General features: G+C 36.0%; 2 protein-coding genes and 1 long non-coding RNA gene across 3 annotated transcripts; 2 read left to right on the top strand and 1 right to left on the bottom strand.

Annotated features, from left to right (window-relative positions):
• Window positions 5,428–11,518, top strand: LOC109712907 (light-inducible protein CPRF2-like). Its single transcript, XM_020236712.1, has 6 exons — window positions 5,428–6,170; window positions 7,087–7,186; window positions 9,020–9,185; window positions 10,163–10,238; window positions 10,321–10,446; window positions 10,775–11,518. Exons 1-6 carry the CDS (start codon window positions 5,628–5,630, stop codon window positions 11,198–11,200), a joined length of 1,437 nt encoding a protein of 478 aa, XP_020092301.1. The 5' UTR covers window positions 5,428–5,627; the 3' UTR covers window positions 11,201–11,518.
• On the bottom strand, window positions 13,420–15,332 carry LOC109712510 (CBL-interacting protein kinase 7-like). Its single transcript, XM_020236105.1, is given in 3 exon segments — window positions 13,420–13,669; window positions 13,749–14,061; window positions 14,064–15,332. Coding segments are annotated over 3 exon segments (1,293 nt in total). The 5' UTR covers window positions 14,964–15,332; the 3' UTR covers window positions 13,420–13,589.
• Window positions 14,901–22,674, top strand: LOC109712511. Its single transcript, XR_002216863.1, has 3 exons — window positions 14,901–14,979; window positions 21,272–21,358; window positions 22,356–22,674. It is a non-coding gene; the product is annotated as an uncharacterized LOC109712511 (long non-coding RNA).

The following is a 23,367-nucleotide window of genomic DNA, read 5'->3' as shown; positions in this document are numbered from 1 at the left end:
TCAATTTAGAAGTTCTATCATCGAAAATAAATCGGTAGTAAAACAGCTCGTTTACTACCAATAATATTTTAGCTCATCTCTCTCTCTCTCTCTCTCTCTCTCTCTCTCTCTCTCTCTCTCTCTCTCTCTATATATATATATATATATATATATATATATATCTGAAAAATGACCCCACTCTTTTTTGTGACTGTAACACCCCTGGGGGTCCTTTCCGTGCATGTTTGGTGTCGATTTTTTTTTATTTTTGCACTTAGCCATAACTGTAATTGCAGAGCATTTCACGAATAATAAAGTTATGAATGCCAAAAAAATGATTCCTATATATTTGTAAGACTGATTATTTTTTTGCAGTAAGATAAAAATTATTTTATCAATATCCCTATCATTCCAAGGAAAAATGATGAATCTCAAACTTATCTTATTATATTATGTAGAATGAAAAAAAAAAAAAAAAAAAAAAAAAAACTCATCAAGTATAGTATGATAATTTTACGGCAATATCATCACTGGCCACCATTGTTGACTTTTAATTTAATGACTAAAAAATTTGATCAAATGACTCAAAATTTAGAAACTATCAACCAAATCTTTTTATCTACTACTGCACCAATAATAGTCCACTTCATTAATATCTCAGGAGACAACATGGTCCAACATGTCACATGTAATCTAGCTATGTATATATTTTTTTTTCCCTAAATGTTGGCAAATATGTAAAACATGGATTACAAATTTACTATTATCAAGTATTATTCGTTTTTTCTGAAAATGTATAGAATTATTTGTAGATTTCTACAAGATACTTGTATAAGAGGTAGGGCTACTATACTTTTATAAGTATTGCGCCCTTCGTACTCATAAGTTGTTTTCGATTATAGAGCTTCCGAATCGATGATCCACTCTGTTAAATATGATTTAGAGTATCTGAAACTTCTAGAAAATAAATGTTGTAATTTTTCGAAATCATAATAAAGTCCATCAAGCGAGTATAAAATGAACGGTCAAAATCGAATGATGTCCTAAAAATGGATGATCGGATCCTTCAATTTAAGATCGGGGTTATTGATCTTTATCTAAATAGCGAATAGAATTTTCTACAAAAAATTCAACCTATTCCGATTATTTTCCACCGTTAAACTAGCAAGTATCTCATACCGGCCGTTAAAAATTGTCAATTTTGTGAGCTTTTGATCGTAAGGTAAATGATGTCGAAAAATTATGAAATTTGATTTCTAGAAGCTTTAAATACTCTAGAAAATATTTAATGGTATGGATCGTCAATTCGGAAGCTCTATCATCGAAAGCAACTTATGAGTACGAAGGCGATCGTACTCATAAGAGTATAGTAGCCGAACTCCTTGTATAAATGTGTTATTCGAGTAGAATTATTTGAAAAAATAGAAGTTTCAAAGTTATGTCTAATTCAGGGATGGATCCATTATGACCATGGCCCCTCTTAACATTTTAAACATTACATTCAGAAATGTAGTCGGAAATTAGTTTAAGGGGGGTCAAAATTTAGGTTTGATAGAAAAAATCGATCTCAGATAGCTGGAAAAAGAGTTTATCGGATTTGCTGGACAACTTTATCGGCGACGGCAGTAGCGATATACTCAAAGAGGAATAGGACTAGAGACAGTAGGGAAAAAAGGTCACGAGTTCAGAAAAAAAAAAAAAAAAATTGGGACACAAGTTTTGAACCCCCCTAAATTAAAATTTATAATAGTTTGACTTTTAATATAAATGGCTTATATATAATTTTCAAAAGTTGAGGGGGGTTATTGTCACTGTAAGGCTCACAATGGCTCCGTCCCTAATTACATATAAGTTCCTAATTAATTAGGTATATTAAAGATCCAGATATTGCAAATTTAGTCCTTAGTTTTTCTCCTTTTCAATTCGTTTCATTCGTAATTACTGAACGGGTATTTTCCGTTATGAACATTATCAAAATTGATTTCTATAATAAAATACATGCTACAGTTTTTACAAATTTTATAGACGCATATATTAAAAGAAAATTTTTTTTTACTTTTCAATTGGTAAATAAATTTGTATGAATTTTCTTTTACATTTTTGGTAAACCAATCTATTTTATAATTAATTTTATAATATAAATATATTATGTATTTTTGGTCCCTCTCGAATCTAAATTTTTTTGCTTTCGTCTATGGCCTAATTTTATATAGTGGTCTTTTTTTAAAAAAAAATACTAATTCTTGCAACAAAGTGAAGGTACTTATTCGGCAATAAAAATATTTAAAATGAATAGGATACTCCACGAATTGAGACATCAAATCACATAAGAATATATTATAAGAATTGTAAGAATTTTTTTAAAAATAACTCTATTCAAATATAATTAATTTCCCTGCAAAGTTTAAATCACCTAAATTCCACCTACAGGGATACATAATTTAAAATATGGCTTTTTTTTTTTTGCATTTGGCCCCTCCATTTTTTATTTCATAAATAGCTCCATTTATTTTATAATTGCAATTTAGTTCTATCCAAGTGTTACGCGAGTAGGATGGGAACTAAATGGTAAGTTTGAACACGGTGAATCATTTAGGGACCGTTTGGTTCCATGTAGTTGCAACTGCACTGAAGTTGTAACTGTATGTAAATATAAATTTCGTATTTGGTTTGTGTATTTAACTCCAACTGCTGCAGTAGGAACTGCAGGAGGAGCCCCAACTACAGCAGTTTCAACTATAACAATTGAAGAGAGTAATTTTAAATAAAAGTTATGTTTACCTCCTTAATATTTTTTAAACAAAAATTATTTTTCTTTTTTACATTGGAGGTAATCTCACCATCATATATATAAAATAATAAAATTTTAAAAATTATTTATCAACTGCATGTAACCAAACAAATTATTTATACTTGCAGCGCTTTCTACTATATCCAACCAAACAAGATTTATATAGTTATAACTGCTATATTTTCAACTACATGCATCTCTAACTACACTACATTTATAATTATATCTAACCAAACGGCCTCTTATCGTATTCAAACACGATAAATGATTCATCGTGTTTAGTGGCTATATTCACCCTGCGCTCAAGTAATATAATGCACTAGATACGGTGAATCATTTATCGTGTCTAGACACAATGAATGGATTACCGTATTAAACTTATTCCACACCCTCCATCTCTACTTACGTCACGTTTACGTAGCAGGCGTAGATAAGGCCAAAATTATAATTATAAAATTGATAAAATTATTTATAAAAATAAAATTTTTGAGGGGGCCAAATATAAAAAAAAATCCTTTAAAATGCTTCGTTTGGTGAGAACCATAAAAACCCCAAAAGCTTAATTTTGTATTTGTGTGGTGCATGACCACATACACCGTTCCGTGATTCCACACACATCTTTGTCGAATATAAATATAAAAAAATATTATTTAATATTTTTGTGCAAAGTTTTAATTCCATGAGTAATTTACGTACGTGATGCTCTTTTTCTTGTTGTAAAAATATTCCAAGGGCATAGTCAAGGCGCCTTTTCCATTATTTTTTATTTGTTTAATATATAAATAAACAAGTCCACATAATTAATATTGTATTTACACATAAAGCGTGATTTAAACTCGAAATCCATTGCTTAATTAAGAAAGAATATGTATATTTTAATTAAACTATGGTTGGTGGTATACAGCAATGTCAGTTGGACTTTAGAATTAAAAAATAATAATAATAAATTGCTCAAGTAAGTGAGCTCATAATTATGTAATTATTTGATTTTAACATATGCAAAAATTTAACACCACCATTTGAATAGTAAAATGCTACAGTTAATTTAGAACCACCTTATATGAGGTTCGGAATATATAAATTTTTTTCCAATGTAAATACTAAATCTTTATGTCAAGAAAATAATGAAATCAAATAATTACAGTATCATACTCATTTTTTCATTTATTTGTGAGTAATTTAAAATGAAATAATTGAACCAGTGCAAATTTAACACCACCATTTGAATAGTAAAATGCTACAGTTAATTTAGAACCACCTTATATGAGGTTCGGAATATATAAATTTTTTTCCAATGTAAATACTAAATCTTTATGTCAAGAAAATAATGAAATCAAAGAGAATCAGTATCATACTCATTTTTTCATTTATTTGTGAGTAATTTAAAATGAAATAATTGAACCAGTGCAATTAAAAAATTAATATAGTTTATTCAAAATGTTGATTCCATGTATTGTTAAATTATTCTCTCTGCTTGCGGGACAGGACATAAAAGGACATAGAGATGTCAATCAGTATGGATATCTGAATTTAATGGATTTATTTGATGCTAAACATATATAAATTTTCACTATATCTGATCCAAACTCAAACTCGACCTGAATGTGATCCAAAACCCGAATTTACTTTACATTATATATAATATGTATATAAAAATTTGATGTTATATTTGAATTTGTATTCTAAAATTTTAGATTTAATGCAATCTATTTTGAAATTTTGAAAAAAAATTAATTGTTTCGAGTTCGAGTTTGAGTTTTGAAATTTTGGTCGGGTTCGAATTTGGAAATGAACTTTTAAAATCTGTCGGGTTCGGATTCCGATTCCGATTTTGAATTTGCAGTCGGATCCGAATTCAAATTTTTTAAAAATTCGTCCCGAATCTGACCCGTTGACGTGCCTAAACGGAAATAATACTTTCTGCTTAGTGAAATCTCTTATTCTTGCAAAACATATATAATATATTATTATATAGATTTAATTTATTTATAAGTATGGATTGTAAACTTTATTTGATACCTTTAATGTATTTTTTAATTATTCAAATATTTTTAACATATTTAATTTTTATACAATATATTACTAAAATATTTTTTGATTGCTATATATTTTCGGTAATTTGATATGTTATGCTAAATAATTCGATAACAAATAAAAAATAAACTTAATAATTAGATAAAATTTAAACTAATGTACATTCAAATTAAATTAAACTTTAATTAAAAAAATTTGTGGAGGATACGAATAGGGACAGAAACAGGAACGGAGATTTTTCTCTCTCGTTGGCGGGAATGGAGATCCAACGGTCGATACTAATTTAGCGAGCTAATTCGTTCCCATAATTTTGGATTTGATCGAAATTATTTTAACTTTTTTTTTTAAAAAAAGAAAATAATAATTTTGCTTTGACTAGAAGAGGGATATAAATGGAAATAATCAATTGACCCCACGAAGTTCCGTTTTTACCCCTGTCCGTACGAAATTGAGGAATCACGCGGGCCCACGCAACCACACGCGAAGAGACAGGGCCTTGAATTGTAGCCATCATAAAAAAAAAAAATAATAAATAAAAAAAAATCTGAGGGTATTTTCGTAAATTCCTATTTTATTTGTAGTACTATATTACGAGTACCCCTCCTCAACCTCAACCCCTCTTCGTTAAACGAGATCAACGTGCCACTCTTTCTCACCACCCCCTCTACTTTTATCTTTTCTCCTCTTTCCCCGTTTTAATTTCCGTTTTAAAAGTTAATAACGTAGTTATAGCCGTCGGATTAGGATTACGTCGGTGATTAGTATTTCTTAATCATTTTCTTATTAGAGAGAGCGAAAAAAGGAGAGAGAGAGAGAGGGCGAAATGGAGAGGGTTTTCTCCGTTGACGAGATGTCCGACCCCTTCTGGGTGGCTTCGCCGGCGACCGGCGCCGGCGCCGTCGCCGGAGGCGGAGGAGGAGGAGGAGGGCGCGGGAGCGCGATGAATCGGAGCCCCTCCGAATGGTATTTCCAGAGGTTCCTTCAGGAGGCGGAGGAGGTGGCCGCTCCCTCCTCCTCCGCCGCTGCCGCCGCCGCCGCCGCCGCTCCTTCCAATTCGAATCTGATCCCGAACCCTAACCATAATCGCGCTCCGATTCCCGACCCTAGGCCCGTTCCCGGCCCCGGCGCCGCGGCTTCTGGTGTTTTGAGCTCCGGTGGTTCGTTGAAGGAGGGGGGAAGAGGGGGGGACGACGATGTGGTGGAGATCAAGGTGCCTGCTGACCTGGCGTCCGCCGGCACGTATCGTCAGCCGTCGGATGCCCCTGCGGCGGCGGCGGCGGCGGAGGAGGATGTTGACCCCGGCGAGTATCACGCGCTGCTGAGGCAGAAGCTCAATATGCAGTGCGCCGCCGTGGCGTTGTCGAGGGTATCTGTTTCGAGTTCTTTGATTCGATCTTGTCATATGCTTCAGCTCTCTAATCTTTCTCTATGTTGCTTAATTATACTTCTCGGTCTTTTGACTATAATTTTCTTTTATGTGATGTGCCTAATATGTTAGAATTATGCACCAAATATGCTACTTATTAATCCTATATTTGATGGCTTAGTAGTTCTAATTTGGTCGGTAATTTCTTTTTAGCTGTTAGAATAATGCATAAGATGTGTTACATGTATCTTTCTTCTATTTACTATCTGCCGATTGTTGTATGAAGCGTTTTTTTGAGTTTAGAAAATAGGATGTATTACTGTAGTTGCAATCTCAATTTCAAATTCTTTTACTTAAAGAACGTATAGAATATAAATTTTGTAGACGTAAAGAGTGTCGGTCCTATGTCACTTACGTTGGTCGGTGCATGTTTATGTCATTTATGTCAAGCAATTGAAGAACGTAGAAGGCGACCAATTTGGAAAAAAAGAACTTCCTGAAACTTCACAGAACTTGCATTAGGCTAACAAGTAAAGCATTTTTGTGTAAGTTTATCAAATAGTTATGTGCTATTTTAAGAATCGTTGGGTGCTTTGATGAGGAGAAAGACACCTTCTTCATTATTCTGCAAGATCTGTTCAAGTTTCCAAATTGTTCTTGTTGCTTCTCTGCTAGAGTTGTTGCTCGTTTATAAGAATCGTCTATTGATCTGAAGATAAAATTTTTAAGTTTAAAATATTTCCTGTATTTCATAGACTGTTATGGCAGTACACTAGTCTTTGCTGATTTTAGTCTCTTCTCTGTGTAAATCTTGGTAGAACCTCTCAGCTATCTGTTGAAATTTGGTAACCCTTTGTGAGGGACATAAACTTTATGTCGAGGTTCCACTTAAATGCTTTTTTTTATTCATTTGCAGGTTTCTGCTGTCAAACCCCAAGAATCTTCTCCTTTAGCGGACAACAACTCACAAACTTCAGATGCTTCACAATGGGCTTCTCAAGTTGCTTCTGCTAAGGGTAATCATTTTAACAGTTCTGATTTTTCGGACTTGAGTAGAGTCTGGGGATCATTTCATAATTTGCATCTTTTGATTTCTTTTCTTCTTCTTTGCGAATTATTTGCCGTGCATGGTTTGAATATTTTAGCTTACCTAGGTGCTTGCATTAGGCGTTGTCGTCTCGACATCCTGGTCATTGGTCTACATGCACTTGTCTTAATACTTTTGCTTCAAGTATAGAAAAATAGATGGCACTAACATTTTTAAATTAGATTTTTTTTTTCCCTGGATAATTGATAGTTAATTAGTTTCAATTAACATAGACATAATTTTGCATAGATAATATTTAGTTGAATAATAATTTGTATTAGTTCTGTTATGCGTCTTATTTTTATTATGTCCAAGGCATTGGGTCTTTTCCACTCTCTCTATTCTGTTGTGATGTAAAACCTTGGTGTTGAGTTGTGGTTATTGTAAAAACAGTTGTTATGCAAGTTATTTAGTCAGGTTATCAAATTAAAAGAAGAGAGATTCATATTTGATCATTCAATTCCTAGTCAGCCGAGCAAGATATAAATAGTGAATTGCTAATCAGAGCAACTTGTATAGTACCAACAACATGACTGAAGGGGCTTATGAAAAATTGCGATTTGTGCACTAGAAGGAACCTCAATTGCTGAGATCTCCATATTAAAAACAGCACACAAAAAGGGAACTGCTGCAAGACGCAAATGGTCCTATCAAATGACCAACAGGTCAAACAGTTTTAACAGGTCACTTGTTTGAGGAGGTTGTGTGATTCTTGAGGTATGATGTAGCATTATAACATACAAAAGACATCAAAGAGTACAAGACAAGAAGTCCATGACCAAACCTAGAAGTATAGTGATCCATTATGGTAAATTTCTTATGAATATTAGTTGAAATTAAGTCTGTAGAAGACATTACAACTAGATCTCTATGATTAGAAATTATATGAAAAGCATATAAAAGCCAATGCTTGTAATGTCTGAAAATAAAATATCAGAGCATAATTAGTGCTGAAGACTAGTTGAACAGAAATGTTTCCAGAAGCTTTTGGTTTGAACAATTCTTCAATTTCTTGGGCCTTTACACTTGTAAGAGTAGAATGTTATAACTGCTGTAGTCGGAAAAGCCTTACCGGTCATTTACCTTGGTGCCTGACATGATCATAGAGTCTACTTCATATTTGATTTTCCACATTATAAGCCGTGAATGCTATTTCCGGTTTCTATCATGTTGGTTAGCCTGAGCAGATTTTTCTCTGGCTATTAAATAAGCCTTTGTCAACTGACCTAGAAAGAAGGGTTTCAAAATTCCACTTCTTCACTTTTTATTACAGCTCCTCTTGTGATTTCTCTTGGTTTTGTCAAATTATACAATTTGTTCTGGACCGACTTGCTCAATAGATTTATGCATATATTTTCTTTTCCTGTCAATGAGTTGGTTAATTTTACAGAGTTATGAACTGTATGATGATATATGCTAATATATATATATATTTTTATTGGCACATTGGGAAAATATCTGTACTTTCAGAACAAGTGATATAACATTCTACATCTGAGTAATGCCACATGTACCTCTAACATATGGATGGTGCGTTAGTACTGCACATGTGGCAGCTAGTAGTTGACTAAGCTTCCTATATTTTAGATGCGTAATAATATATAACATCAAGTTTGATGCTAAACCAGTCACTAACTACCACTTGTGCTCTTCTGTCCTGTATTCTATGCTTTGGGTGTATATTTTGAGGTGTACGTAGCATTACTCTCTGCATTTACCCACCCATAGAAAGGTAATCGTGCTATGGTGCAAAACGAGGCAGGTAGTGGAACGAGTGGAGGTTTAGCTCCACATGTCCTGCAAAATTCAGCTGCTGCAGAAAAGCCTCCAACTAGCTCTTCATCAAGGGAGCAGTCGGATGACGACGATGATGGAGAAATAGAAACAACAGAAAATATGGACCTCACTGATGCCAAAAAAATGAGAAGGTAAACATATTCATATGCTAATCTTGTTTCTATTATCATTTGTTATTGTAGAGCTAGGGATGTCGTTTCTTGGCTTATGTGGATTTATATGTATGTCAAAGCATTATCCTTCATTTATTTTTGGAGCTTAGGATATCTTTTACAGCTGGTAGCTGACATACGATATCACTGATCACCATGCAATGTTGAATTTATCTTGTTCAGAGCCTTTGTATGCTTCCTTTTCTTTATTTTAGATGATACTGGATATTGATGCTGGCATGCCATGCTTCTTCAGTTCAAATTAGAAACTCATTAGTTGCCATGTAGTTCTAAAAGGAATGGATTATTTGTTTGAATCGCTTGAAAAGTCAATTTTTAATTTTATTCTCTGTTTTCTATTATTTCTCTTTTTGGCTTGTTGCAACCTATCATTGTTTTTCTTGGATGGAATGGCTCCTATTTTTTTTTTTTTCCCACATTTAGATCAAAAGGAATTGCCCTGCCGGTGGAACTTTGCTTGAATTTATTTACCAGATCTGGGATCAAAGTCTTCTATTCCATATTTGAATTAATCTTGGTTATTGTATGTTACTGATTATTTATAAACAAATTTTATGAGGCTTGCTTCAGTGCATGGATTGTGAAAAGACCTTCGATGCACAATTGCATACTTGGATGTTGTGCCACTGCTTTGTTTGACATGCATGCCTATTATGGTAGGATATTGAATATAGGGCTACACTTACAAATTTATAACCTACAAGGTTTATTGTGTTACGTAATTCTCCGGCTGACCAAGTATGCCCCATCACATGCCTTATCAGTGTCGGCATCGACTTGCTTTTCTTGTAGGGCACCTAGTTATTTGACATATTCTGATAAAGCGTCATCTATATCTCAGCTTTTGGGTAGTTGCTACCTGTTGCACTTTTTTAAGATTCTAACTTGTTACGGTTGTTGGTTTGAGGTTTATTTGATTCTTTTTGTTCCTGCAGGATGCTCTCAAATCGAGAATCAGCAAGGCGCTCCAGAAGAAGGAAGCAAGCTCATCTATCTGATCTTGAGGGACAGGTATAGACCTTTAAATTTTTCATATTGCAACTTACAGGCAAAGATTGAATAACGCACTGATCTCGAGGTCTTAATGATGTAGGTATCCCAATTAAGAGTTGAAAACTCAACCTTATTAAAGCGTCTCACTGACGTTAACCAGAAGTACAATGACGCCTCTGTTGACAACAGGTTGCTTAAGGCAAATGTTGAAACTCTGAGAGCTAAGGTATGTTGTCTTCTTTTCCAAGATTATGTATCTTCCCTCGTAACATGCGCTCTATTGCTGTAACGGCAGAAAATGAATCCTTGGAATGCATTGTAGATTTTAGAGAGAAATTAAGAACGATTTTCTTGTCAGAAGAAAGAATTCTTGCCCAAAGCATTTGGAGCTAAAATGTCTAAATTCAAATTGAGTTCTTAGAAAGAGTATTTGGACTTCATCCCACAGCATAATGCTGGTTTTTCACTAGTTTTCTCATGCGGACAGTACTTTCTAGCATTCCTTTGTACGATAACTAGAAAACCTTGTGGCAAACCAACATCCTTATGTTCAGGTGAAAATGGCGGAGGACACGGTGAAGAGAGTAACCGGCATTAGCCCGCTGTACCCTACTATGCCCGACATGTCATCGATGGGCATGCCCTTCTCCGGTAGCCCATCAGATGCCACGTCGGGTGACGCCGCCGTCCCCATCCAAGACGACTCGGCACACTTCTTCCAGCCGCCTCCCAACGATTATCACAACAGAATCAACTCTTGCCTCCCGGAGATGGGCTCCGCCGCTCCGGCCACCGACGTGGCCCGTGGGCCCACAACCGGTGTGAAGATGGGACGGACCGCCTCGTTGCAGCGGGTGGCCAGCCTGGAGCACCTCCAGAAGAGGATCTGCGGGGAGCCGAGCCCGTCTGTGCCGTGGGATGCTTCTCCTCCAACGTGGGATCCCGAAGCCCCCACGAGTAATAAAAGGGACCCGGCATAAGGAATTCCCAACCACTGCATCGTCGATTATGTTGTGGGCTCATCTTGCATTGTGAGGAAGTCAACCTCTAACTCGTATTTATGTGTTTATCTATCCTTTGTGTATACTCTCTACACTCTTATTGGTGGTATAATAATTTTTTTTTTTTTTTTTCAAGTTGATAGCCGATCATTTTGTTGTTCCTCGTCTTTTTTTTTTTTTTTTTTTTTTAAGCATAGGCTTTGTTTTTCTTTAAGCATGGGGATATGTAATGGGGAATCGAAACTTCGACCTTGGATGACAGAGTGAAACCTGAAACTCTTTCGTGAATTTTGCTTCTGAGTTGTTTTCAGAATAATTGAATTGCGAATTATAGATTAGTCCACATTGTGGATGATCCCTCCGTTCGCTTTGGATCCTCGTGATTAACACACGACTGTGGCAATGCCATGTGGCCACACACGTGGGCATGGATGGTGTCTCAATCGAACCTCTTTTCAGAACATTACCATCTTTTGTCCATTTGCACATCTGGAACATTCCCCTCCTGGGCCAACTAAATTGATAGGCTAAAAAAAATTGTGGGAGCTTTTCAACAAGGTCTCACTAAAAATATCTAATTTATGTATATAATTTAAAATTTTAAAAATTTAGAGCAGGAACGCATGTTAATTTGATCTCTACCTAAGTATTATAATTCTTTTCTCAAGAGTTTAACTTTTTTAAAAAATATCCAATAAACTACTTGTTTGAGATAAAATTAACCGTGCCAGCAGATTGGGGGTTTCCTAATGAGATGTTATTGGTGAGCTCCCACTAAAGTTTTATCCGTGTAATGCATCCTTCGAGATTTTTTTTTATTTTTTTGGAATTTTAGCATTAAAAATAATCAACAAATAATTGAACGAGGCAAAACTAATACGTGATTACAGATCAAAATCTTCTTAACGAGACGTCGTTAGGAAACTCCCCATAAAGTTTTATTTGTGAAACAGGGGCTTATAGTAGAGCATCAAGAGCCAGCTTGGGCCCATTAGCTTTTAATCTTTTTTAAAAAAGATGTTATCATTTTCTATTTTAAATAAAATTTTTATATAAGATAATGCAAAAGTTGATGATGAATTAATTCTAATTCCTACATACAAAATATTTAATTAATTATAAAAAATTAAAAGTTAAAATTAATTTTTTATTTTTAAAATTACTTTAAATATATTGTTATTCATTACTAATTGAGATACGGTACAAGCTAACCAATAATAATAATAAATATACTGATGTATTATATTATATTAAATATGTGTTAGGAAGATGAAACAACCACACTGATGTTCTAAAAAGGATTATGCTTCGAGTTTTAAGTTTTAATAATCATAGATAAATAATCGATCGTATCTAGTGCCTTTAGCTAAGGACTTGATGGTTAGTGTTCGAGATGTTAAGTTTATTTCTGAAAAAAAAACTAAGCCTAATAATTATTTTATTTTTCTGATCGAGACTCATTAGTTTACAGTATTTAAAATTTCCAATCGCAAATCTTTGGTTTAACATGGAAATACCTAAGGTGTATTAATGAGTTTACCATAAAATCCTTATTAATATATATAGAATTATATTATACATTGTATTCGAATGATAAATAAAAAATCAAAGGGAATATTTTAGTCCATTAAGATTAAATTTCTACGTGAGATTTTTGTCGCAAACTAAATATGAGAATTCTTAATTTTTAACCGACATTTCTAGAAATTTTATAAAATACCAAAAACTGAACATGCCTAATTCTTTTTATGTTATTTGTAATAATTAAGGTACAATTTTGTTAAATTTAATGATAATTCTACTGGACACACTTGTTTTGAACACTTTTCTCTTTGTGGAATTTTAGGTTCTATTAACTATTAACTATTAACTATTCTCTGTTAATAAATTCGCGAATAATTTGCGAATTATTCGCGAATTTTTGGAGAAACGAATTAAACGGTCGAATATGTATTTTTTCGAAAAATTCGAAAAAAATTCGATTTTTTTTGTCAAAAATTCAAAACTATTAATAGTTCCTATAAACATGGCTTTTGAATGTGGGCATTAATAATAATAAAAAAAACACTATCATAGTTCCTATTAACGAGAATTAAAATTCAAACACTGTGCATCTTAAAAAAAAAAAAAAAAAAAGAGAAACAAAAGGAAAATAAAAGAAAAATTAAACACAAATTGCTAACAACAAATTAAATTATTATGTACAAAACTACAAATGCCCTCGCTACAAAATGAATCCCCACACCGCCGCCCGTCCCACCCCCGCCGTCCATCCGCGCCTCGAGATCCGCGCTCTCCCAGGACCGGCACGCGTCTCAAGGGGGAGGGGCCCACAAAAAAAAAAAGAAAAAAAAAAAGAAAAAAAGAATCACTCGTCGTCTTCGCCGCCGTGCCACGCGACGGCGACGTCCCCGAGCTCGGACCTCAACTCCGCCCAAGCGAACTCCTCTTCCTCCTCATACCCATCGCCGCCGCCTCGGCCGCCGCCGCCGCCGCCGCCGCCGCCGCCGTACTCCGGCGTGAGNGCCGCTGCCGCCGCCGCCGCCGCCGCCGTACTCCGGCGTGAGCTGCACCAGGATCAGCGGCGGCGCCACCTCCGCCACCTCCACTGAGAGCGCCCACCCCAACCCTCCGATCCCCCTCGCCCCCTCCTTCCTCCTCCCCACCGCGAACCCTAGCTTCCGCCCCGCCTCCTCCACCCGCGCCACCACCCTCGCCGCGGGCTCCGTCGAGGTGAACCTCCTCCCCCTCCTCCTCCTCCTCGTCCTCCCGCTCCCCTCGTCGAACAGCCCCGAGAGGTCCAGCCCCGCCGAGAGCGAGATGATCTCGAAGGCGTTCATGGCGGAGGCGGCGCCGCCGGTGCGCCCATGAGCGAGAGCTGCGAGTCCAAGCTGAGGGAGCGCTTGAACCAGGGGTGCTCGGCGAGGGCCTCGATGGTGAGCCGCGTCTCCGGGTTGGGGTCGAGGAGGCGCGCGACGACGCGGCGCGCGGCGGGGGAGACCCAGGGCGGGAAGGCGTAGTCGCGCCTGTGGATCCTCCGGTACATGAGCGGGATGTTGGCGTCGTCGAAGGGGAGCCGCCCCGCGAGGAGCACGAAGAGGATGACCCCGCACGACCACGCGTCGGCGCGCGCCCCGTCGTACCCGGCCCCGGCGCGGCGGAGGGCGACCTCGGGCGCCGCGTAGGCCGGGGTGCCGCACGCCGTGTGGAGGCGCCCGTCGCGGCCGCGCTGCTCCGCGAGCGCGGCGAGCCCGAAGTCGGAGAGCTTGAGCGCGCCGTCGCGGGCGAGGAGCAGGTTCTGCGGCTTCACGTCGCGGTGCGCCACGCCGCGCGCGTGGCAGTAGCGCAGCGCTGCGACGATCTGCAGCAGGTACCGGCGCGCCGCGGGCTCCGGGAGGCGCCCCCCGCGGGAGCGGGTGAGGAGCGAGAGGAGGTCGCCGCCCGGGGCCAGCTCCATGACCAGGTAGATCTTGGAGCGCGTCGCCATCACCTCCAGCAGCCGCAGCACGTTCGGGTGCGAGAGCCCCCGCATCGCCGACACCTCGCGCAGCACGCGCGGCCCCGCGCCCGTGCCCACCACCTCCGGCTTGTCCAGCACCTTCACCGCCACGCAGCTGCCGTCCGACACCGACCGCCCGTGGTACACCTTCGCGAACGTCCCGCGGCCCAGCAGCCGCCCCACCTCGTACTTCCCCAGCAGCACTCGGCTCTTCCCGTTGCCGCCGCCGGGCTTCGAGTCCATTAACAATGCCTCTTCTGTAAGCTCCCCCTCACTCACCCTCTTTATCTCTCTTTCTCTCTCTATATAAATATATCTTAATTTCTCTCTGTTTCCTGCTCTTTATCTATCCATCCATCTATCTATCTATCTATCTATCTATTGCACTCTCTCTTTCTCTCCTTTGGGTTGGTGGTGAGGGAGAGTGAGAGATGAGAGATGGGGTGGTCATAACTTATAACTTATAAAGGGGGAATTGCTGGTTGGCTGTGTCATAATAGAATAATAATAATGAGCCGCCCTCGACGATTCAAGTGAACAGGAAATTTGTTGAAATGTAACTCCAGCTTCGGAATATTATTTATGAGCCATATATATATATATAGAGAGAGAGAGAGAGAGAGAGAGAGAGAGAGAGAGAGATAGGCTGGTATACTATCGGTAGTACGGAGGCCTCCGTGCTACCAAGTTGTTTTCAATGATGCAGCTTCCAAATCGACAATCGGCTCCGTTAGATTTAATCTACACTATTAAAAGTATTTGGAAACTAAATTTCATAATTTTTCGACATCATTTGGCTAGCGATCAATAGGTCTCAAAATTGACAATTTTAATTGTAGATTTGATGCATTTGTAAATTTAACGGTGTAAAACAATCCAAATACGATGAAATTTTTATAGAAAATTCTTTTCACTATTTAGAGTAAGATCAGTACCTCTGATCTTAAATTCAAGTCTTTTATCATCATTTTTTATGAGATTTTTATTTTAAGCCGTTCATTTTTAGACTAGTCATTTGATAGGTAAATGATGCCAAAAAATTATGAAATTTGGTTTCCAAATACTTTCAATAATGTAGATCAAGTCTAACAGAGCCGATCGTCGATTTGGAAGCCGCAGCATTGAAAACAACTTGGTAGCACGGAGGCCTCCGTGCTACCGATAGTATACCAGCCTAGCTCTCTCTATATATATATATATATAGTAGGTCTTGTGTGCTATTAGGAACACAGAGACCTCCGTGCTCCTCAGCCGTTTTCGATCATGGAGCTTCCGAATCGACGATCGGCTCCGTTATGCTTGATCTAACATATTTGAAGTATTTAGAAAATAAATTTTGTGACTTTTCGATATCATTTACCTAGTGATTGAAAGGGTTCAAAATCAACGGACGGAAATAAAAATCTTACAAAAAGTGGTGATATAGCATTAAAATTTTCGATCAAATCTTGCTATAAATAGTATAAAGAATTTTCTATCAAAATTTCATCTGATTTGAATACTTCTATACCGTTAAATTTGCAAACGGTATACATCAACCATTAAAAATTGTTGATTTTGAACCCTTTCGATCGCTAGGAAAATGATACTGAAAAATCACAAAAATTATTTTCTAGATAGTTCAAATATATTAGATCAAGTCTAACGGAGCCGATAGTCGATTCGGAATCTCTATCATCGAAAACAGCTTAGGAGTACGGAGGCCTCTGTGCTCCTAATAACACACAAGACCTGCTATATATATGTGTGTGTGTGTGTGTGTGTGTGTGTGTGTATTCTACGGTCTATGAGCAACTAAGGTCTTGTGTGTGTGTGTATTCTACGGTCTATGAGCAACTAAGGTCTTGTTTGGTATTGCTTTTGCTTTTTTATTCTCATAAACTTAAAATTTAAAATTTATGCGATTGAATGGACTGACCGGTGATGGATTATGGATTGCATTTGCAATCTATACAATTGGGTTTTGTTTATCATTTTTATTTGTTTTCTAAACACAAATTCTGTATGGTTGGATGTGTGCTTTTCTAATTTTGCGACTGTTAGTTAGTTTGCAATTTGTTCCGACCTAATATGTGTTTCCTTGAGGAATTAAGAAGACTACTAGGCTCTTATAATCGCAGCTGATTAATCGGCAATCTTTTCGGTACATTTTAAGGTATGCGTAGCATTCCTACTAGTAAGGGAATGGAACTGGAGGGAGAGATGGGTACTTTAATTGCAATCATTATTTCTGCTGAAATTTGGTTTGCCTTTTGCTTGCATTAGTTTTCCTCTATCAAAATAACTCGAGGGGGAGAGATTTCAAGGAGAGGATATTCTTTATCCCATTAATTAATGTAATGCAGGTGTTAATGCGTCTTGAACTTTGCTTAGTGGCTGCTTTTAGTTGTCGTCCAACTTTGGACCGTCAGAATTTTATATTGTCCGATAAATATGCACTTATATTTATGAACTATGACTACTGATTGTATTTTCGCATGCTATCAAGCTAACAAATTGTTCACCTTTCGGATCCTTTCTTATGACCATGAGAAAACCCGTCCCTCTTATTCGATGTAGAGTCATCATAAGCCAATCATATATCATTATATATAACTAATAAATAAAGCATAGATAGTATAAATTTTAATTATCTCTTTGATGACTATATTTGATTGCCTTATTTTTATTTATATTAAGTGGTTGAGTGGCACATGGAAGATTTCCTACCACACTTGCTGGTGGTGTTATCTTGTGCGGAGAAGGGTTAAAAAGGGTAAATTCCAAAGGTGGTATTCAAACTTCTCTGAAAGTTTCATTTTGATCCCTATGCTAATATGCTTGAAGGTGGATAAGTGGCACCTTGAAATTTGAAAAGCATTCGAAGTAAAGCTATTTTTGTTATCTTCCGTTCATTGTGTAATGGCAAAGCTGATGTAGTATTACTACTAATGTCTGCTTACGTGGCAGCTGACTGCGTGGCTATTCTAATGTAATAGCCTTGTTAGTTTTGCTGCTGCTCAACTAAATGGAAGATGCTAACAAGTGCCTTCCTGTAATTTATGGAAGAGCAAGGAGAAGAACACCGACCAAAGTGCAAATTTGGAGGAAGTTTTTAAGACACATCAATGCAATTTACTCGATTAAAAAGGGACTGAAATCTGAAGGAGTGTTTATAGGCTGCATCTGTTCTGGGTCTGGGACTTTTGTACTTTGTTTGACCTGAATTTGGTTAATTTGCTTGGGGTTGGGCAGGGCCATTTGTTGATTTTGATTTGGGAGATAGGTGGAGCAATTGGGTTTTGAAATTAAACAATGTAGCCGTGCCACCCGCTGAAGTTGATTATTCCCACTTATTTGTGGGCAATGATAACTTAAGTACTTATAATAGAAGGTATGATTCCCCTTATGATGGAACAGGTACTGTGAAATGGACTTCTGGTTGTGGTTGTATATCAAATGGTTTTGCTGTTATTTACCTATTAATTTTCTAGTAACATTAGCAGGTGTAAGTGTATCTGTGCTCATAAAATATGACACGAGTACATGCCAATATTATCAAATGGAATAAATATTGTCAGTTCTTTATCACTTGAATAAATTCTTCTTTCTTATTAATCTTTCTTCACAAAACTAATAATGGTAAATATAAAAAAATGTCTTACGTGACTGTGACCTGATTGTGCAAATGATGCTACAATTGGGTCGAGTACGAAATGTCTGTTTGAGTCATAATCACTAATTATTATTATTAGCAATAATGGGATTCCTTAGAGTGGACAATTGTTATTGTGATGTGATAATTTCATGACTTCTTCAACTGATTGGCATCATCAAGTAATCCAAACTACAAAATATGCCAATGTCTACAAATTTTTGTCGTAGAGCCTTTATATGTTGATTTCTTGCCCCCCAAAAAAATGCCTTATCACTGTTTACGGGACTAAACAAGTATATTTCAACAATAAGTTAACTACAAATAAATCATCAGGCAGATAGGATAACATTACATAATTCTATGTGTTGCCTTTTGATTGAAATTGATAAAGTACTTTATATATTATTTGTGCCATCTTAGATGAGGTCTAGGAAGGGATATGATAAGAGGGTTACAAAAGAGAGTAAGCATTCTCGTGTATCAATTGGTTGTACGTGAATTTCAAGCATTTATCATTCTTTTTCTGTTTTTCTTTTTCTTTTCATCCAGACTGAGGGAGTCTCAACTTTTAATTTGGTACGATTATATGAGATATACTGATATGACAAAGAATGGTAGAGATTAATACCTAGAAGCTGTTAATAGCTTATAATGTTTTTACGCCTTAGTAAACCAAATGTCCCTAGAAAAATCAGACAAAACCAAAGCATTCATGAACCACCTCTATGAGCTAGGAAAAATAATTGAATCATTTTTTTGTTGAAAGGCGACAATATAATATGAATTTGTGTCTCATTTTCTATGACAATGATAATGTTTTTAATACTTATCAGTCTCTTGAAGTGCCTTTTGTCTTCAGAAGAGCTGGAGGTTCTAGATGGTGAAGGAAGCCATTGAAGAAGTGACCTTGCAACTTATTATCAGAAAAAGATTAGCCGTGCTTAGTTACCCTTTCAATGAACAAAATAAAACTGAAAGCGTTACATGAAAAAAAAAAGGAAAATAATCCCTTTTTCTGTGATCTCTTTGTTTTTCTCTTGGAAATCCTAGGACCGAACCTTTGAAGAACTCTAGCAACAATAATTACAAAATCAGCATCATATAGACTATACATCTTTATATGCAGAAAACGTTGATGCTTATGATGGTATATATTTATGCATTATTGATGCTAACATGTTAGAACATAACCAATATGATATTGCTCATTACCTTCTAATTGTTTCAAGAAATTTTCGCTTCCATATGATGTTATTTTTTAAAGGAATTAACCATGGGACAGCATATAAAATTGTATAGTTTCATAGACATTAGATACTCACTGTATTCATATTACATGTTGGCATCTTTCTAATCTTTGATTGTTGTTACTTCAGAGAAGGTCAGGTAATATTACGTAACTAGGATCTAGGCATATTATAACAGGTTTTTTTGGTTAGGTTGTTGAGAAGTCCATGCGCTGTAATTGTTCGTCTCTTTTGTCGGTTATATTATGAGCCGGGCTCACCAATAGATGGACCATTTTCAGAAACATCTCTCTAATTTTTCAAATTTCAGTTACACAGCCGTTTTCATTTGATCTTATGGTCGCACAGAGTGAACAAAGCTACAAAATGCTACTGTAGGTTCATTTATGAGGTATCTCAAGTAGTAAGCATTAAATTGAAATAGTATCTGTTGGTTGTTTTGTTGTTGCAATTACTCTAGTTTACTTTATCTATTAACAAAATAAGGTTAGTCATTTAATTTCTTACAAATCATGCTTACGTATTTGAACTCTCATTATCCTATTGGAAAGATGGAGATGTCGAATTTCCTTTTTTTAATTTTTGAAAGTTAGGGAGTCTCGGCTAATCAGAGATGACATAGTCAATTGTTCAAATCAGTTGTTAAATCATATACATTTTCATGAAAGTTACAACCATGAACTGTCACTAGTGGTTAATTACTTTAGCCTCTTTATTAGAGGATCTTAGATTAGCATATGCCACCTTAGGATGTCGATGAATTGCTTTAATTGGCCAAATTCCTAAAAATGGTATGGCCCATCAGGAAATTTTTTTTAAAAATTTTTTAAGGAACAATGATTCATTGGGTAGCAGTGAATGTTATTTTGTAGTTTCACAAAGTGGACCTCCTCTTCCACCTGCTATGGTTGTCCACTTGCATATAGCAAGATTAGCTAGGTGGTCCTACAAGATGATAAAATAGTGGATTTAGATACTTGATAAGTCACTAGCTAGAAGGAATTAGATTTGCTTAGGGTAGTATGATATCTTGTGCCTATTTGAAAGCTGTTTTTTAATTTAGTTATCCTTTACCTTAACATGTTGTTCATCAACTATTGACCATACAATGTCCCAGTGGCCTTGTAAGATAAATTCTTTATTTGTTGTGAAGGCACCGATGTCTTGATAGCTGAGAAAATTTTAGGTGTGGAAGAATGATTATAAATAATGTTGAAATTTAGATGAATTATAATTTAGTCCTCGATTTTTTCCTTGAACAAAGTAGTTTCTGCTGTTATCTAACATTTGCAATTTCATCTTGCAGTGCTTTTCTGGCCGAAACTTCTCGCCAATTTTAAAAATTTTGTTTATAGAATACAGTAATACTCATGTTATATGAATTTTCTTCATCACTCCCTTGCCTTGCATTATTTATGGTATCTTTTGTGTTTTATTCATATGGAAAGACAAGCATGCGTCCTAATTCTCATCCAGAAACTAACTTATTCAAGTAGAAAAAGAAAAGTAAGGGACAAATAACAATTTATCGAAGATTCAGGGACTGGTATAAATTGCACACAAATTTAGATGCATAATTTGCTTTTCTTTTTTCTTAACTGCATGTTATATTTACTAGTCCAAATTTGTTATATGAGAGGTTATATTTATGTGCGTGTTTCATTCAGGTCATTTGCGGTGACATGCTACGTGTGCAAGTTCTTACTATGAAAGCCTTACAATAATTGTGCCATTACACAGAGATACAAAATCAGGTACGGATCCACCTAAATTTAAGATTCATTGGAACATGGATTAGATTAACCAATTCAAGGAAATTAATGATAATAAGTGGAACCTAATTAGTTTTTAATTTTCATGACAAGGAGAATTTCACAGCTAATTCTGCTTCAAAAACTGCAAGAACAATTTATTGAATCGTACACTTTGAATGAAAAACCGAGGTGATTCATGCATTTTGAATCAATAAATTATAAGCAGTGACATGGTTGCTTCCTATTTACAAACTATTCATATGATCAGTAAGAATAATAAAGGTTATGCATGCGTAAATGCTTAATCATCGCGGATTTCACTATCTGAAAGTGACTAGTTGTTTTATATCGCTTTGTCATAAATCTGAAGCACATGACACTGCACTCTAAACTACAGAAAACAAAGAGGTAGTGATATTTAATACTGATGTTTGTCTTAATGAAATATATATATATATATAAAGCTAGGCTGCTATACTATCGGTAGCACGGAGTACTCCGTGCTACCAAGTTGTTTTTAATGATGCGGCTTCCAAATCAACGATCAGTTTTTTTAGACTTGATCTGCACTATTGAAAATATTCATAATTTTTCAATATTTTTTGCTTGTGATCAAAAAGTCTTAAAATAGATAATTTTAATAATCGATGTGATGCGTTTGTGAATTTAATAATATGAAATAATTCAAATCTGATGAAATTTTTTTAATTTTATTTTACTATCTAGAGTAAAATCAGTACTTCTGATTAGAAATTCAAGTCATTTATCATAATTTTTTATGAGATTTTTATTTTCAGCCATTAATTTTAGACTACTCGTTTGATAGATAAATAGTGCCGAAAAATGATAAAAATTTAGTTTTCAAATACTTTCAATAGTATAGATCAAGTCTAACAAAGTTGATCGTCGATCTGGGAGCTGCATAATTGAAAACAACTTAATAGCATTTAGTATACGTACATATCATTGATGACTATGCACCATAAATTATGTCCAGCTCATATTCCATACCCAAAAGCAAGCAAGATTTTGATGCTAGTCACGCTTAGTCGATCGGCCAATTGAGTTTTAGATGTTCCTTTCGCTGTCTCGGTGTTAATTTATTGAAGTGGGTGATGAAGCTGAAATAGTTTATGCTGCGATTGCATTGACCTAAACTTAATGAGATAAAGTCTTAACATTTTGATGTTTGTTGCTAGTTGATGTCGTATTGGTATCTTGCTGTACGTAATTAAAGGTTTGTATTTTAATTCTCTGTTTTCTATCAAGTTTTTGTACTTATTGCTCTTCGACTAAATTTGCATTGCTTGCTATGCTTCCACTAAACATCGATCAATTATTAGAGCCATTTTTGCCATGATCTGATCAATTTATTGAATATAGTCAAGGTAAGAACGTGTGAATTTTATCCGAACAATGAATCATTTTGAATATACTACTAAATGTTTTAATTTATTTGATCCGAGTTCGTCAATGACAGTTTGACTTCAAAGTTTGAGCTAATTACATATTTTAATTAATTTGAAGCTGAAAAAATTGTATGAAGGGTACTAACTAAAGTTGTAAAGATAAATAAAGTATTTAAATTTTAAAAATATTAGATAGTCGGTTTAAAATGGTCTATAATTTATGTGAATTTCGTGTCTGTTTTTATAAAGATAAATAAATAAAAAAAATTTAAAAGAACAAACCATCGATATCATTAAGGGAAAAACTAATACTAATATAAAAAAAATGGAAAAAATAATTGCAAATTGGGGCCAGCTTTGCACAAATATGCGGTAGTGAAGCTACCCTTTCTCAAGTTGGTAGGGACTACATTGCATATAGATATATTTTTTAATACAAGCCATTAAATTATGCGGACTAGAGCCACAGTAGAGTAGACAACGTGCATCGTTTTCTTTGTCGTATGCGCCCTTGGCCGCATACAACTTGCTGTATTGAATTTCCCTTATTATTATTATTATTATTATTATTATTATTATTATTAGGGAAAACTTCAAAAA

Source organism: Ananas comosus, linkage group 7, assembly GCF_001540865.1.
Source record: "Ananas comosus cultivar F153 linkage group 7, ASM154086v1, whole genome shotgun sequence".
NCBI classification, from domain to species: domain Eukaryota; kingdom Viridiplantae; phylum Streptophyta; class Magnoliopsida; order Poales; family Bromeliaceae; genus Ananas; species Ananas comosus.
The sequence above is the reverse complement of the archived record's forward strand: the minus strand, read 5'-3'. Positions and strand labels throughout refer to the sequence as shown.